The sequence below is a fragment of the Micromesistius poutassou genome (genome assembly GCF_964030765.1).
Source record: "Micromesistius poutassou genome assembly, chromosome: 3".
NCBI lineage: Eukaryota > Metazoa > Chordata > Actinopteri > Gadiformes > Gadidae > Micromesistius > Micromesistius poutassou.
The window spans coordinates 9,706,504-9,720,210 of record NC_140273.1 but is presented as its reverse complement, the minus strand read 5'-3'; the positions used below and the strand labels follow the sequence as shown (position 1 = coordinate 9,720,210).

At 43.1% G+C, this 13,707-nt stretch overlaps 2 protein-coding genes across 2 annotated transcripts in view; one reads left to right on the top strand and one right to left on the bottom strand.

Annotated features, from left to right (window-relative positions):
• Nucleotides 1–1,029, top strand: part of LOC311340723 (CCN family member 1-like) — a 7,325-nt gene extending 6,296 nt beyond the window's left edge. The window contains exon 6 of the mRNA XM_084465599.1: nt 1–1,029. This exon is cut by the window's left edge and continues 455 nt beyond it. The gene's annotated coding sequence lies outside the window, so the exon portion shown is untranslated.
• A 478-nt stretch (nt 1,030–1,507) lies between these two features.
• Nucleotides 1,508–7,206, bottom strand: LOC311340708 (ATP-dependent RNA helicase DDX39A). Its single transcript, XM_084465583.1, has 10 exons — nt 7,134–7,206; nt 5,913–6,125; nt 5,567–5,694; nt 4,648–4,924; nt 4,114–4,232; nt 3,664–3,795; nt 3,218–3,327; nt 2,290–2,434; nt 2,017–2,164; nt 1,508–1,765 (listed from the first exon to the last, which is right to left on the bottom strand). Exons 1-10 carry the CDS (start codon nt 7,189–7,191, stop codon nt 1,749–1,751), a joined length of 1,347 nt encoding a protein of 448 aa, XP_084321709.1. The 5' UTR covers nt 7,192–7,206; the 3' UTR covers nt 1,508–1,748.
• Nucleotides 7,207–13,707: the final 6,501 nt, after the last annotated feature.

The window sequence follows — 13,707 nt, the reverse complement described above, 5'->3', positions numbered from 1 at the left end:
ACCCTTTTTAGACCAGGGACCTTCCTCTCACAAGGGAGGACCCTTTTAGACCAGGGACCTTCCACCAATAAAGGAGGACCCTTTTAGACCAGGGACCTTCCACCAATAAAGGAGGACCCTTTTAGACCAGGGACCTTCCTCTAATAAAGGGGGACCCTTTTAGACAAGAGACCTTCCTCAGTGAAGGGAGGTATTTTGAGACTAGTATCCATCCCTAAAGGGATGGACTTCAAGACAAAGGGTCTTTCTCTAATAAAGATAGACCTTTTAAGACAAGGAGTTTTCCTCTAAGAAAGAAAACCATCTTAAGACAAGAGGCCCCAGATGAGGAGACTTCATGTGCAGGGTGTGAAGTGTCTGAACGCCATAATTAGGAGCACCAGCCTTCGCATCCACATGACTGACAGGCAGGGGCAGGCTTGGCGTTCACTTGCTGTCAAATGAACATTCTAAGGAGTATTGTGAGTGTGGTGAGCTCAAATGGGCCCTACCAACTCCTGCTTCTGCAGAGATCCTTGAAATAGAGTCCTGCGGCGCCATTGATCTTTAGAACTGTGGAGCTAAAGCTACTGAAGCCAGGGGTACATGGAGGATTTAGAGTCTGAGGCCAAGCGGGAAATGGACATAGGCGCACTGGTGTTTTTTTGGCAGATGAACTCTATGGCTTTCCTAGGTGATCACTAGAGTTATGGTTTCCCGCCGCAACACACCGTGATCCATAAACATGACAATTGTTTCCGCAAGCAGTTAATGCTTACTCTGAAAGTGGAATGATTAGTGGAACGCCAGGAACAAACTATTGCGACATCCATTTTAACAAAATCTTTTCTAAATGCAGTGAGCAGAACGGTGACAGTTTCTCCTTTTTATGCTGATGCTTTCTTGGACATTCACAGATGACAAAACCTGAATGTTTTATTTCAAATAAAAATCCAGTGTGAAATGTAAATGACAAGTGTTTTCCCAGTGCTACCCAACACAATTGGCATCAAATTACCTTTCGTGATAGATTTTGATGATTAGGAACTTAGGAATCCTCTGGCTTCTTCTAAGTGACATTGTATCCTGGTGTGTTACAAATATATCCGGCCGCAGTTTACAGCTACCATTTGAGACACTAGTGCTTTGTAGCGGTCACAGGTTTGGTGGTCAAACCATTTCTTACATTCTTTGCCCACGTTACACTAGTTTGTTTTATTTTATTTGATGTGTTTATTATCCAACTTGGCAGCCAGCTCAGAGAGAAACGTGTCTGCGTGCCAGGGCTGTTTGGCTGCAAAGACACCCTCCACCTTCCTTGCAGTTTTTTGCATTACTGTGCAATATTTTAAGAGTCATGAAATTGCAATATACTTTTTCTTAACAAACTATCCTATAAAGATACATTTTAACAGAATAGACTGCTCGATGAAGTCTGAACCGAATGGACCAACCATCAATGCCGTGTATTTCACAGTCAGTGAATAATGAATGAATGTAAAAGTGCAACATTAAATTCAACACTGCAGAATGATATAAAAGGTTTATTTCCTTAACCAAAAACCGCATTCAATAATGACAATGAACTTAAAAACAAATACACCCATGAGGGTGACAATAAAATAAAAAGGTTATCGCCATCAATACAATTTTCAAAGGGACACAGTACGTTGAGGGACTTTTAAAACGTTGACTTTTCCTTCTTCCATAGAAGAACACAAACACTGAGGGCTGGGTAGTCTTCAGCGAAGCCCACTTGGACATGTGGCTCATCTGGACTGTTCAACTGGAGGGGAAAAAATAACAGAAAAGAAAAACATGTCAAGGATTAGTAGGGATACAGGTAGTAACAAGATCCCATGAAAATGTTATTTTAGTCCCAAGAGAAATACCGGAGGCTATGTCAAGTAACATAACAGGAGGCTTGTGTAACATGTAAAAAGGGCACCACCATATAACCAAAAGCTGCTATGAGTATACACACACACACACCAAGCCGACTGCAAACCAGGCTTCTTATATAAAAGAGTAGCTTACTGTAGGTGGAAATGTCGATTTCTTCGGGGAGCTCGGCCACGTTGACCTCGAAGCGGTCCTGCACATCGTTGAGTGTCTTGGCGTCTGTCTCATCCGAGACAAAGGTGACTGCCAGGCCCTTGGTTCCGAAGCGGCCGGCGCGAGCCACCTGTAGGACCGGGCGAGGCAGAGGAGAGGGCGTCAGAGCGGGCCAACTAGGATCATAGAGGGGTATTCCATCTATAAACAAGAAACAATCCAACACTGTGTGTGCAGAATAAGGAGAGGACTGACTCTGTGGAGGTAAGTGTCAGAGTCTTCGGGCATGTCGTAGTTGAAGACGATGTTGACGCGCTCGATGTCCATGCCCCGGCCAAACAGGTTGGTGGCCACCAGGATGCGCCGTTGGAAGTCCTTGAACTGCTGGTAGCGAGAGAGTCTGCAGGGGAAGGTGCACACGTCAGTCCACAGAGGAGCAAAAGCGTCTCAGACAGATGTGGGAGATACTGGGGAAACCTGGCTGACTGGTGGTGGGCTAATTTAAAACATTATGGGAGAAAAGGAATCCCATAACCACTAAATGAAAATCAGATGGGCCTGGTTTCAGCACAAAGAAGAACAAAAAGAACAAAAAAACGCTGTTCCACAAATAATCGTAGTTATGCTTAAAGGGGTCTCACAAGGTTGCTGCATGGTGATTCATGATCAAACAAAGAAACCATCACCAATTGCCTATGATGACCTGATAACTGAGTCAATGCCGCCCCCTGGTGTCCAAACAGTGGACCTGAAACCATTTCATGACTTGATGCAATTCAATAGGAGAGCCTTCAGAGAACAGGTGAAGCTTCATGTTTTCCCCATTCAACACACCCCTTCAGTGCCCAAAACCCTGCCTCGCATCTTTCCCCCATTTCTGATGATTTAATTTGTTCATTTTTTTGGCATTTCAATGAACAGGAAACAAAATAAATGGCGACTAGCTGGCATTTTAGTGCCGTTCTAATTTAGAATTGTTCAATTGTGATTTACAATTTTTACATGACGAAAACTGATTATGCATCTGGCATCTACATTTGTGGAGAGATTAAGGATTTATTTGTATGCCGTTGTATGGCTTGGGTTGAAACAAATAGATTGGCAAAGTGGTAAAGTTTGGATATGATCCGGATAATATCAATATGGGTAGGAAGTCCTGATTAAACATGATGCCAGCACTCACCTCTCTTCCTGGGCCATGCCCCTGTGGATGGCGATAGCAGGGAAGTTCTGCTCCACCAGCAGTTGGGACAGCGCCACGCAACGCTGGACAGACTTCACAAAGATCACCACCTGCACAAAGACACCACACAGCTCAGGGCTTCACCCAACACACACACACACACACTTTCCGGTGCTCATACTGAACGGGCCACGGCAATGCCAGTTTTCAGAAAACAAAAACACAAATCTCGCACACTTCATACATTGTATTTCTAAGAAGTATATTTTTCTGAAAATTACATTGGCAGATTGGGCAGAGGTACCGCTCCAAAAATCTTCCAACCTCACTTCACTCAGATATTCTTCATATGAAATTTCCCAAGACACAAATGCACTACGACATAACAATGAAAGCCGCAATGCGTCCATAGAGCTGGGTGCTCTGCTCCAGACACTGGGCCTCACCTGGTTGAACTCCAGCACATCCAGCAAGTCGAACAGCTTTCGGTTCTTCTCGCTGTCCTTCAGCTTACAGTAGTACTGCTGCAGGCCGTGGAGGGTCAGCTTGGTCTCGTCGTCCACAAACACCTCCATGGGCTGCAGAGACCGTGCACGCAAACATGGTATGAGTCACGGATAACCGCTGTACCGCACAATACACAAAGGTGCGCCATGAGGCAAATCTTTTACCGGAGCATAGTCCACTTCATATTTACGCCATCTTGGTGATGTTTTAACGGGCCACTACACGTCAATGGGTGTTAGCGTGGACTAAAGACTCATCACATTTATAGTAAGGATTTATTTATATGGGTGGGTTTCTACATCACTGTGCAATGCAGAACCTACAGCCTGGTGACTGATCGTTAAATGCAGCACAGTGATTGGCTATGGATCACATGATGGCGGACTCACATCTTGCATGAACTTGCGGCAGACGGGACGGATCTCCTTGCTGAGCGTGGCACTGAACATCATGCACTGCTTCTCGTGCGGCGTCAGTCGGAAGATGTCCTGCACGTCACGCCTCATGTCTGTCAGAGGGAGAGAGGAGTTTAAATGGAATGGAACAGCCACACACGCTCATGTTGAACAAGAGCAAAATAGCATTAAATGAGTTACCATAGCATAGGGTTCTTGGCACAATTGAAGCCCTTTTACTAACCCTTTTAACAAGTAGACATGCATTCTAATTATTTTGATTGTTATTCATGTTACTGTGCACACACACCCACAACTGTGGAAATGGGTACTACTGTTTATACAGATTCTCAGCATCATGCTTCAGTTTATCGTGTCGTTTCACAGGGGCCTGCCTTGATACTGTCCCTCTCATGCACCCACTTCCCGACTATCTGCATGTTGTTTTCTTCAACTTTTACTCTACATGCAGCACAGAAATAAAAGCGCTCCACCTCAGACCCCCGTGGCCAAAGAACCGGGTCTCACCTAGCTGCTCCAACATCTTGTCGCACTCGTCCAAGACAAAGTGCTTGACGTTCTTCAGGTTCAGGGTCTTGTTGCGGATCAGCGCTAGGATGCGTCCCGGCGTGCCCACCACGATGTGGGGGCAGTTCTTCTTCAGGACGTCCTCGTCCTTCTTGATGGCCATGCCACCGAAGAACACGGCCGCCTTGACAGTGGGCATGTACTTGGAGAAGCGCTCGTACTCCTTGCTGATCTGGAAGGCCAGCTCTCGCGTGTGACACATGACCAGGACGGAGACCTTGGGTCGGTGGGAAGAAAAGAAAGTCAGTCAAACTCGGATACAAATGAATGATAGCAACATTTGAAATACTTTCCATTGGTAGGACAGAAATAGCAATGAACTTTACATTCTGCCATTGCATGCCTCCATCTTACTGCATAACATTTAAGACTTTAATATGAGATCATTAATTCATTAATTGATTATAATTAATGATTCTTCTCAAGCCCTACATCATAAGATTAAGAATGAAAATTAATTTGGAACCTCTCAGTTCATTTTCGATTTCAGAGGGCTTTTATCAGTAGGCGCAGACCAAATTGCCTCTTAATGCAATTGGATGGACCAACAACCAATCAGAGCACACGTGAGGTGATCAGAAGCAGCCATCTTGGTTGTCCCTCTGTAAAATCATCATATAAAACCACCCCAGACGAGATAAACGGTCTTCTGGACATCAGTCCAAACAGGACGCATAGGCCAGAGCAAAAAAAAGATACGGTTGCAGGTTTTTACCAGCCCAGCATTACTCCAGACCAACTGATGGGCGGGCAACTAGGTTGAGTATGTTGGTCCTGGGTGCTAGACCAAAAGCAAGCCTTTTTCTTTTATTTTTTTCAGCCAGTATGGAAAACATGAAACACTGTATGACAAACTCACCTGTCCGTCCACAGGCTCAATCTGTTGCAGCGTGGCGAGTACGAACACGGCCGTCTTTCCCATGCCGGACTTTGCCTGGCACAGGATGTCCATGCCAAGGATGGCTTGAGGAATGCACTCGTGCTGCACTGAAACAACAGCACATCCAGCTGTTAGCAACATGGCTAACAAACAATGTGGAGGTGATTAAAGTACTAGGGTGGGGCATCATTCTAAGAGACCAGTTCATCACAACAAAATTGGAACGCCTCACAGCATGTACAAATAGATTCTCGCACATGCACTATATCACAGACTATTCTCTGCCATTGAAGTGTGCACTGTACAGAATTCCTATGCCACTCACCTTCTGAAGGATGTTCAAATCCACAGTCAACAATGGCTCTGAGCAGCTCTGGTTTGAGCAGGAAGTCTCTAAATCCAGAGCTGTGGATTGAAACGTAGGACCCCTTGACCTCCTTCTTGCTAGCGGGGGCCACGCTCTCGGGGGCTACCTGAGGCTCCTCATCCTCCTCGTAGTCCAGCAGCTCGTTGTCAACATCAGTTTCTGCCATGTTTTCTATAAGAGAACAATAAAGGTTGCAATGAAATTCCATGCTGGAGGGAGAAAGGTCCTTATGTGAAATGGAATGCCGGGAAACTTATTTATTTGATTAATAGTTTGAACTTGGGAACCAGGATTTAAAATATATAATGTTAAGTTATTAACATTTAATGTGCAAGGTGAGAAAATGTGGAAGATGAAAATCCTTTGGTTCGCAAAAGGTATTGATAACGCATTATTAACTGTTCAAAAGTAGACCCCATGACATAAAACATCTGCATCTTGGGGAATATTATAAGATTGTAAAAGATAAAGAAATTGGAACACATGCAATATTTTATTTAGAAACGTATTCTGTTGATTAAATGGTGATCCTGGGTGCTTTGGTTGCCCATGATTGAAGAAACTTGCTAAAAGCTTTATTTACGCCTTTTGCGAACAGGCCTCAGCCGTAAAAATAAATAACGCTACGTGTTAAACATTCATCAAAAACTCTGAATCCGCAACGAAATATGACAACAATGAATTTAAACCATGCGTCCAATTTTAAAACCCGGGCATCTGAAACCAATCTGGCAATATAGATCGCTTTCAGACACTTCATTCATAAACAATGGATTCTCCTACACATACTCATTCAAACCCAGGTGACTAGCAAGCTAACGGCTAGTTAGCATTTCGCCAAAGGGTCGTGTTGTTCAATTATTCTCGATTTTTTTTTTAACGAACCAATAGCGTTGCTGGGAGAATTATTCGTTTTTCAAAAGATAAAAAAACTATGAAGCGAAAAAGCATTACCAGAATTGAAACTCTTAACGTTACAAAATGCACAACGCCTGCGACATGACCAACCAACACGCTAGCGCCAGCTAATGCACAAGACCATTTGCTCAAGAAACCCGCAGCTAAAATTCTTAGTTTTAAAAACAGATTAATTGTGGGGTGGGACAATTAATGAACTGCATTGGAATAAATGTAGATAGCCATACTGTAAAATGTTAATATAACTCCATATGTACTTACGTTTTGTGTTATCTCGAAGCTGCTTCGATGTCAATGTTCCCTTGTAGCTAGCTAGCATGAAGTGTTCCCATGCAGTCCGCGGCCGCTGGTTTCCGGTAGTAACAGGATGAACCGGACGGAGCCCGATTGGTTGGTTCCATTCCATTCGATTAGTTTCGGTCTTCACTCATTAATGCATTGTGGTGGTAGTTTTGGTAGTTTTAATGAAAATAAAGGTGAATAATGTAGAGAACGTTAACACGCACACACACAATCTCTAAAACTCTAAAATGTTGAATAAATAGTAAACGGTTGATTTTTAATTGTTACGTTCAAATATGAATGTATATATGAATATGAATCGAGTGTATGCTCAGATCTTGGTTTGCTCAACCCTGCCCTTATTGCATGCAGTTATTTAAAATAAGTCATCCGAATGGAGTCGAGATTTCAATGCTGTCCTCTCGATGGCAGTGATGTATTTCTTTCTCCCAACAGAGGGCAATATGTCCACCTCAAATCGGTAGGAGATACAGATGACTTGTATGTAGGCCTATCTACATTATAGGCCACCGTTAAAGCATTCGCCCTGCATATTTAGTACTAAATGAATATAGGCCTATATAGCTCCTATTAAACGGAAACCTGGTTAATATCAGCTAAATATATAGGCTACCTTATGTGAACTGTACATAAACTAAAATGCTTTGGGTTTAGTCATATTTTAATGATTATTATGGAACTGTGTATTTTCAACGCAAATGTTATTTCTGTCGCTCGGATATTTGTGTTAATCGTATCTACAAATACACCTGTGAGTCCCGCCTTACCGCAGAATAAAAGTAACACGTGATTGGTTTATGGTGTTGCCCTGGCTTAGATAGATCAGAGGATTGGTCTTTGACACGTCAATCACATCTTATTTTGCAACGTGATTGGCTTGCCCCACCTCGTTGAATATATATCAAAGATCGACATCTTTATGATTTGTCTTAGGCAAATGATTCATGGCACCTTGCTCAGAGGCCTATGCACTGGCAGGCAGTTTCACTACCTGCCCTGTGGCTTTTACGGTGTCATTCTGGAAATCGTTTGAGAAAGAGTGGTTTCTAAAGGAAAGAGTCTCCTCTTCCCCATTGATGCCGCACACGCACGGTGTTTCGCCAATGGGTTCTGCCGGACGGAGCGCCGCTATGGCATAGTGCGGATCGGTCTGTACGCGGACCGGGGACGCTTCTAAGCTATTTCCTATCCAATAATCTATCAGGGCGATTAGCTATTTGCAGCCGACTGACACTGGAGACACGAGTCCCTCCAAATCCGAGCGCAGAAAGACAATGAAGGTAGGCGTCTTTATTTATTTATAAAGGCTTTATTTGAACCGTTGATAAGATCATTGCGGTTTTTATGAATATTATATCTCCCATCGTTTCCGAGGCAAATATATACTATATCGCGTGATAACAAATGGGTCGTTGATAAAGAATTGGGAGACATGGTCTTTCAAACCATAGTATGTCTCAGCAGCCTCATCTTTCATTAGCTGCCTTGTAAAATTCCGCTGTACAACATGCCTATGAAGAGACCGCACGTAGGAAGAGCTTATTCCTTTAGGTTTGTATCATCAACCATTCCGATTGGCTGCTTATAGCAGTGGTCTATTATTTTTATGCGGGTACACAATGATGTCGTTTCTAAATCGGTGGCATTACACGCTGCTAAAGACAATGTTATGTTTGCGAATGATGTAAAACCCAATCCGACGGTGGACTGCGGTTTGTTTAGGCCCGTAATTCCCCAAGCCCGGTCATCGGCTTGACTCGGTCCGACCGTTCAGTGTGCCATTACTAAATATAGGCTCCAAGCAGCCTAGTCACTATAGAAGCCGATACTAGCGGCGCTCTGCTTTTATATGCGGCCGTGCCATCGCAAACCATGATAGCACTATGAGTCACCTTCTTCAATACTCGATTTTCGTATTATCTGATGACACGTTTCAGGCTTAAAAGTAGCCTAGGTACAGTGTAAAGGCATTTATTCAACTTAGGCAAATCAAGAAGCCTAGGCTATTGTATTTGATCTAGTCTCATGATGTGTCTCATGGTGACCTGGTTGTCATCATTAGGGATATTATTAATTAGTTATAGCTGATCATCCCTTGATCGAAACGTTCAACTGACTAAGCGGGACAATACTCGCTTGTTCGAATGAAATATAAGAGGTGGTGCCATGGCGGAATTAGTGACTCACAAGTCTTCCCCTGTCAAGTAGACCAACCATCTGATGCTCACATCCTCGTGACCTTGTTTTTTAGCAATAACCTATCTCAGCTAATCTGTGTCTTCATGATCTCTTCTCATGCACACGCACACAAAGACATGCACGCACGCCAACACACACACACACACACACACACACACACACACACACACACACACACACACACACACACACCAACATACACTCTTGCACACACATGTAAACACATACACACACACACAAACACACACAAATTATCCACATACTGCTGTGAACCTGTCGGTGGTTCTGCTTTAAGCTTGCACCATAGGTCGTCAGTCAGTACAATCACAAGCTTTGTGTTTATCTGTGTGTGTGTGTGTGTGTGTGTGTGTGTGTGTGTGTGTGTGTGTGTGTGTGTGTGTGTGTGTGTGTGTGTGTGTGTGCAAGCGTGCGTGAATGTCTTTGTGTTTGGACAATGTTAGCTTTCACATCACAAATGTATTCACGCAAGGGTTCACGCCTTCCTTTCAGAACAGAGTCAGAAAGCGGCGACCGTCTAATGTAGATTGATCATCGGGAACAAGTTTCATTGAAGCAAAGCAGCAGCCATTTTGACATTCTGGGTCTAAAACACAACTATGATTGGTTTAACAGCCACCATAATGAAATCACCAAGATCAGAATTAGACAAGGCAACAATGTAGAGCCATTTGGCTAAGGTTTAGATTGTATCAGACAAGTCAATCAAAACAAACCTGAAAAGAAACCTTAAAAAACAATTTAGTAATTGAAATCAATTTACAAAAGCAGAGGCTGTGATTAAGCTGAATGTGAACGCATTCATCCCTAGCTTGCTGTTTACTGACACGACCATCTGTATTGTGACTGCTGGATGTGTCTGCACTGACAACAGGTGGTGTCCATTGCCTGGCCTGACATCTGGTTTTTGGTGGTAGCTGTTTGTCTCGGTTGGTTGTTGGGTGGAGGCTTTACCCATGCCTTGATCACACTTGTTCCATATGTGAGACAACGTTGAGTTCTTGATGTAACTTTTATTTACCCAGGGGTAGGGAACCAGGTGAAACCTGAGCACCAACTGGGTGCTGCCCAGTATTCAATGGTAAATAATGTACAATTACTTAACACGATAGGGGGTCATGTTCAAGGATTGGATTATATCCAAGGAATGTGATCTTGTCATATCCAGTCCTTACAATAGCAGGCCAGATAGGGAAATATCATCTCAAAGGAGGAGAGTATATCTTACTTTTAGATTTCCAGTTGCAGTCGTTCAGAATTTGAGTGAGTACTTTGATAACAGTAGTACTGTTATCAAGGCTACAGCCAAGATCAAACCTACGCACAGCAGATAATTGGCACAGATTGAGCCTTCTTAAACCATTGGTTATCTCCACTGAGCAAAGAAATGTTTACTTCATGAAAATGAGTAAAAGTTAAAGATAGATGGAATCAGTATCATTGTCCTGGTCTGCTCGGCCAGAAAGTGGCCTGTATACGCTATCGACACCAACAACAGAGTCGGAGCACTGCACTTGTCCACTGCTGACACCGTGAAACAGCAGGCAGGCTGCCTGACCTGGCGACCCACAGCTAACTCTCTTAACTGTTGATACTCCCCACTCGCCCATTCGGACCAGTCTATTGTTCTGCTTTACTGCAGAACAACACCATTATATGGCTGTTGACTTTTCTGCAGGTGGATGGATGGATGGATGGTTAGAAAGATAGAAAGATAGATAGATGGATGAATGGATAGATAAAATACATTACTAAGGCTTATAGATTAAAAATCAATGTATGCATAATAGGAGTTTGTGCATGTATCACATGTATGTTTTTGATGAGAAATGCCCTGGTCCTCGACCAAGACCTGCCCCTGATGTGGCATACAGAATTAATCGGCGACGGTTGCAATATTGCAATGTCACACAAAATTAGCTGACCCCAAGCGCTACTAACAACACAAGGCAAGCTGGTTCGGGATGGCAAGAAGCAGTCTTGGATTAGTTCAGTTAAAGTTGGTCATCCTTCATCTATACATAAATGTCTGTGAGGCATTCTGAAATAAACAGAGACTGTTTTCCCTTGGGTATAGATCAAGGCAGAGCTGAGTATCATCTGCCTGACAGTGGTAGGAGAAACCAAATCATTCACCTCAATGATAGATTCTAGTAAGGATGTGTACAATGAGAGGAGCAGAGGCCTGAGAACTGACCCCTGTGGCACACCACACCCTTCTACAAAACCCTTAAGGACCAACCAGAGAGGTAAAAATCATTACCATGATCAGAGAGCCATGACGTTCAACAAATCATCATGAGAACTGATATCAGATACTCTCTCTGACTGATGAGCTTACACAGCAGGAAGCCTCACTGGAGTGATAATTTCTGAAGCAAGACAGGGTACGATCCTACAGGTGGCTCTGTTGTAGCAAGAGATGGACAGCCCATCCAGGTGATTTGGAAAGTAAGGGGAGAAGGGAGAACTGTCTGTAGTTGGCAATTTATGATTGGTTGTGTTAAGTATTTTTTTAGCAGTGGAGTAAAGCTGCTTTATTGAGCTGGAGAATGTGCCTACAAAGCTGGATAGATGGAAACAACATGAGAAATTATGTTGGACTTTGCTCATTCTTAGATACATGAGCAGAGTGGATTTTGACTGGTTGAAACATGACCCTGAGGGAATAATTGACTGTGGTTAACCCTGTGAGTATGATTATTACCCTGCATGTGATGCTGTTGGTTGGCAGAAAAAAGGCTGACGTCTGGGAGGAAACACCTGTGTGCTGTTTGAGAACTAGCTCCACAACGATCGTTGAGTTTTTCAATAGTATGCCTGTAACATGAAGCGGCAAGAAGCTGCATACATGCTTGTATCAGGTCATCACCTATTATATATATTATACAACATTTATAAACATTTATAAAAGTATTTATGATGATTTCTTATTTTATTGCCTAGTAATCATCAGGCATACAATTGTATTTCAAAGTAACAAGGTTTCAAACAGTGTGAGCAATGGTGTGTACTAATGTACTGAAAGATTTAATCGACCAGCGATTTTCATTCATGGATGTTCAGATATACACACAGCCTATTTAGATGTCATCATCAACAGACTGGCTTTCACTAGCATGCTAGCATCTTGTGGTAGCCGTAATAGTATTACTATAGTAGAAGTAGTTGTCGTAGTAGTAGTAGTAGTAGTAGTAGTAGTAGTAGACCTAGTAGTACGTACTACTAATAATACGTATTACTTATGGCAGTCTTAGTAGTCATTTCAATATCTGTGTGCCTAGTTTGCAGTATAGTTAGTATGTATTGCAAATGCTTTTGTCCTAGTGACAAAAGAGGCTGGAAACAAACAATCTAGAAGACAAACGAAAGTATGGTTCTAAAATATAATGCAGGCTTTCAACCAGACACTACTGGACATCATTTAGCTAGCCTCACTATTTTATTTGTATCATTAATGTCAGTGCTAGTTGTAAAACAAGTCAGGAATAAGTATACAGAAGCCTCTATCAATATACAGCCATACAGCAATCCCACTAGTATTAAAGCAGCCTCTTCATGTAGGCAAACGATACAATACAAAACAATACACTGCAATACAACCTTATTAATCCCACTAGGGGCAATTAGTTTGAGCAGCTTGTTAAAACAAACAAACAACAAATACACATACACAACTACGTAGCGTTTAGAGGGAATGAACGACTTGGAATGGTCGTTCAACAACGCCCTGATGGCAACAGAGAAAATTCACGTGCAAGATCATGTCCAGAAGAAGCCAAAATACCTGCTGCTTTCTGGAAGATTTGCCGATTGCCAAATGAACTCAAGTCCCTCTGTTTCACTCTGGTCGTTATGTTGTTCCTAGAGCTAAAGAGTGTGTGGGATAGTTTCATGCAGAGACAGGCATGCTACTTTGTGTGTGTGTCTGTGTGTGTTTGTGTGTGTTTGAGTCATTTTGTGTTGTGTCTGATATAGTTAGGTCACCGCTCTGACCTCACTCTAAGCTGTGGCATTGTAGCCAATCACCTTCTGCTGAACTGTCTCCCGACGGGCTCACTGATGTAATCCAGTTGTGAGATTAGCGAGTGATTAGTGTGTATCAATGTCCATATCCTGAGGAAGCAGCACTGCTCTCTTAGATCATGTGCTGCATGTGTCAGTGATGAACCCGGTGCAGGAGGAGTGCTGCTGAAACACTCTTTCCCTAAACATGGTAAATGATGGCTTTTGAGGGGAATGTCTATTTGTAGTCCTGTTCGCTTGGCAGGGACAACGAGTGGAAAACAAACGATCCCAGGATGGCCATAACTGC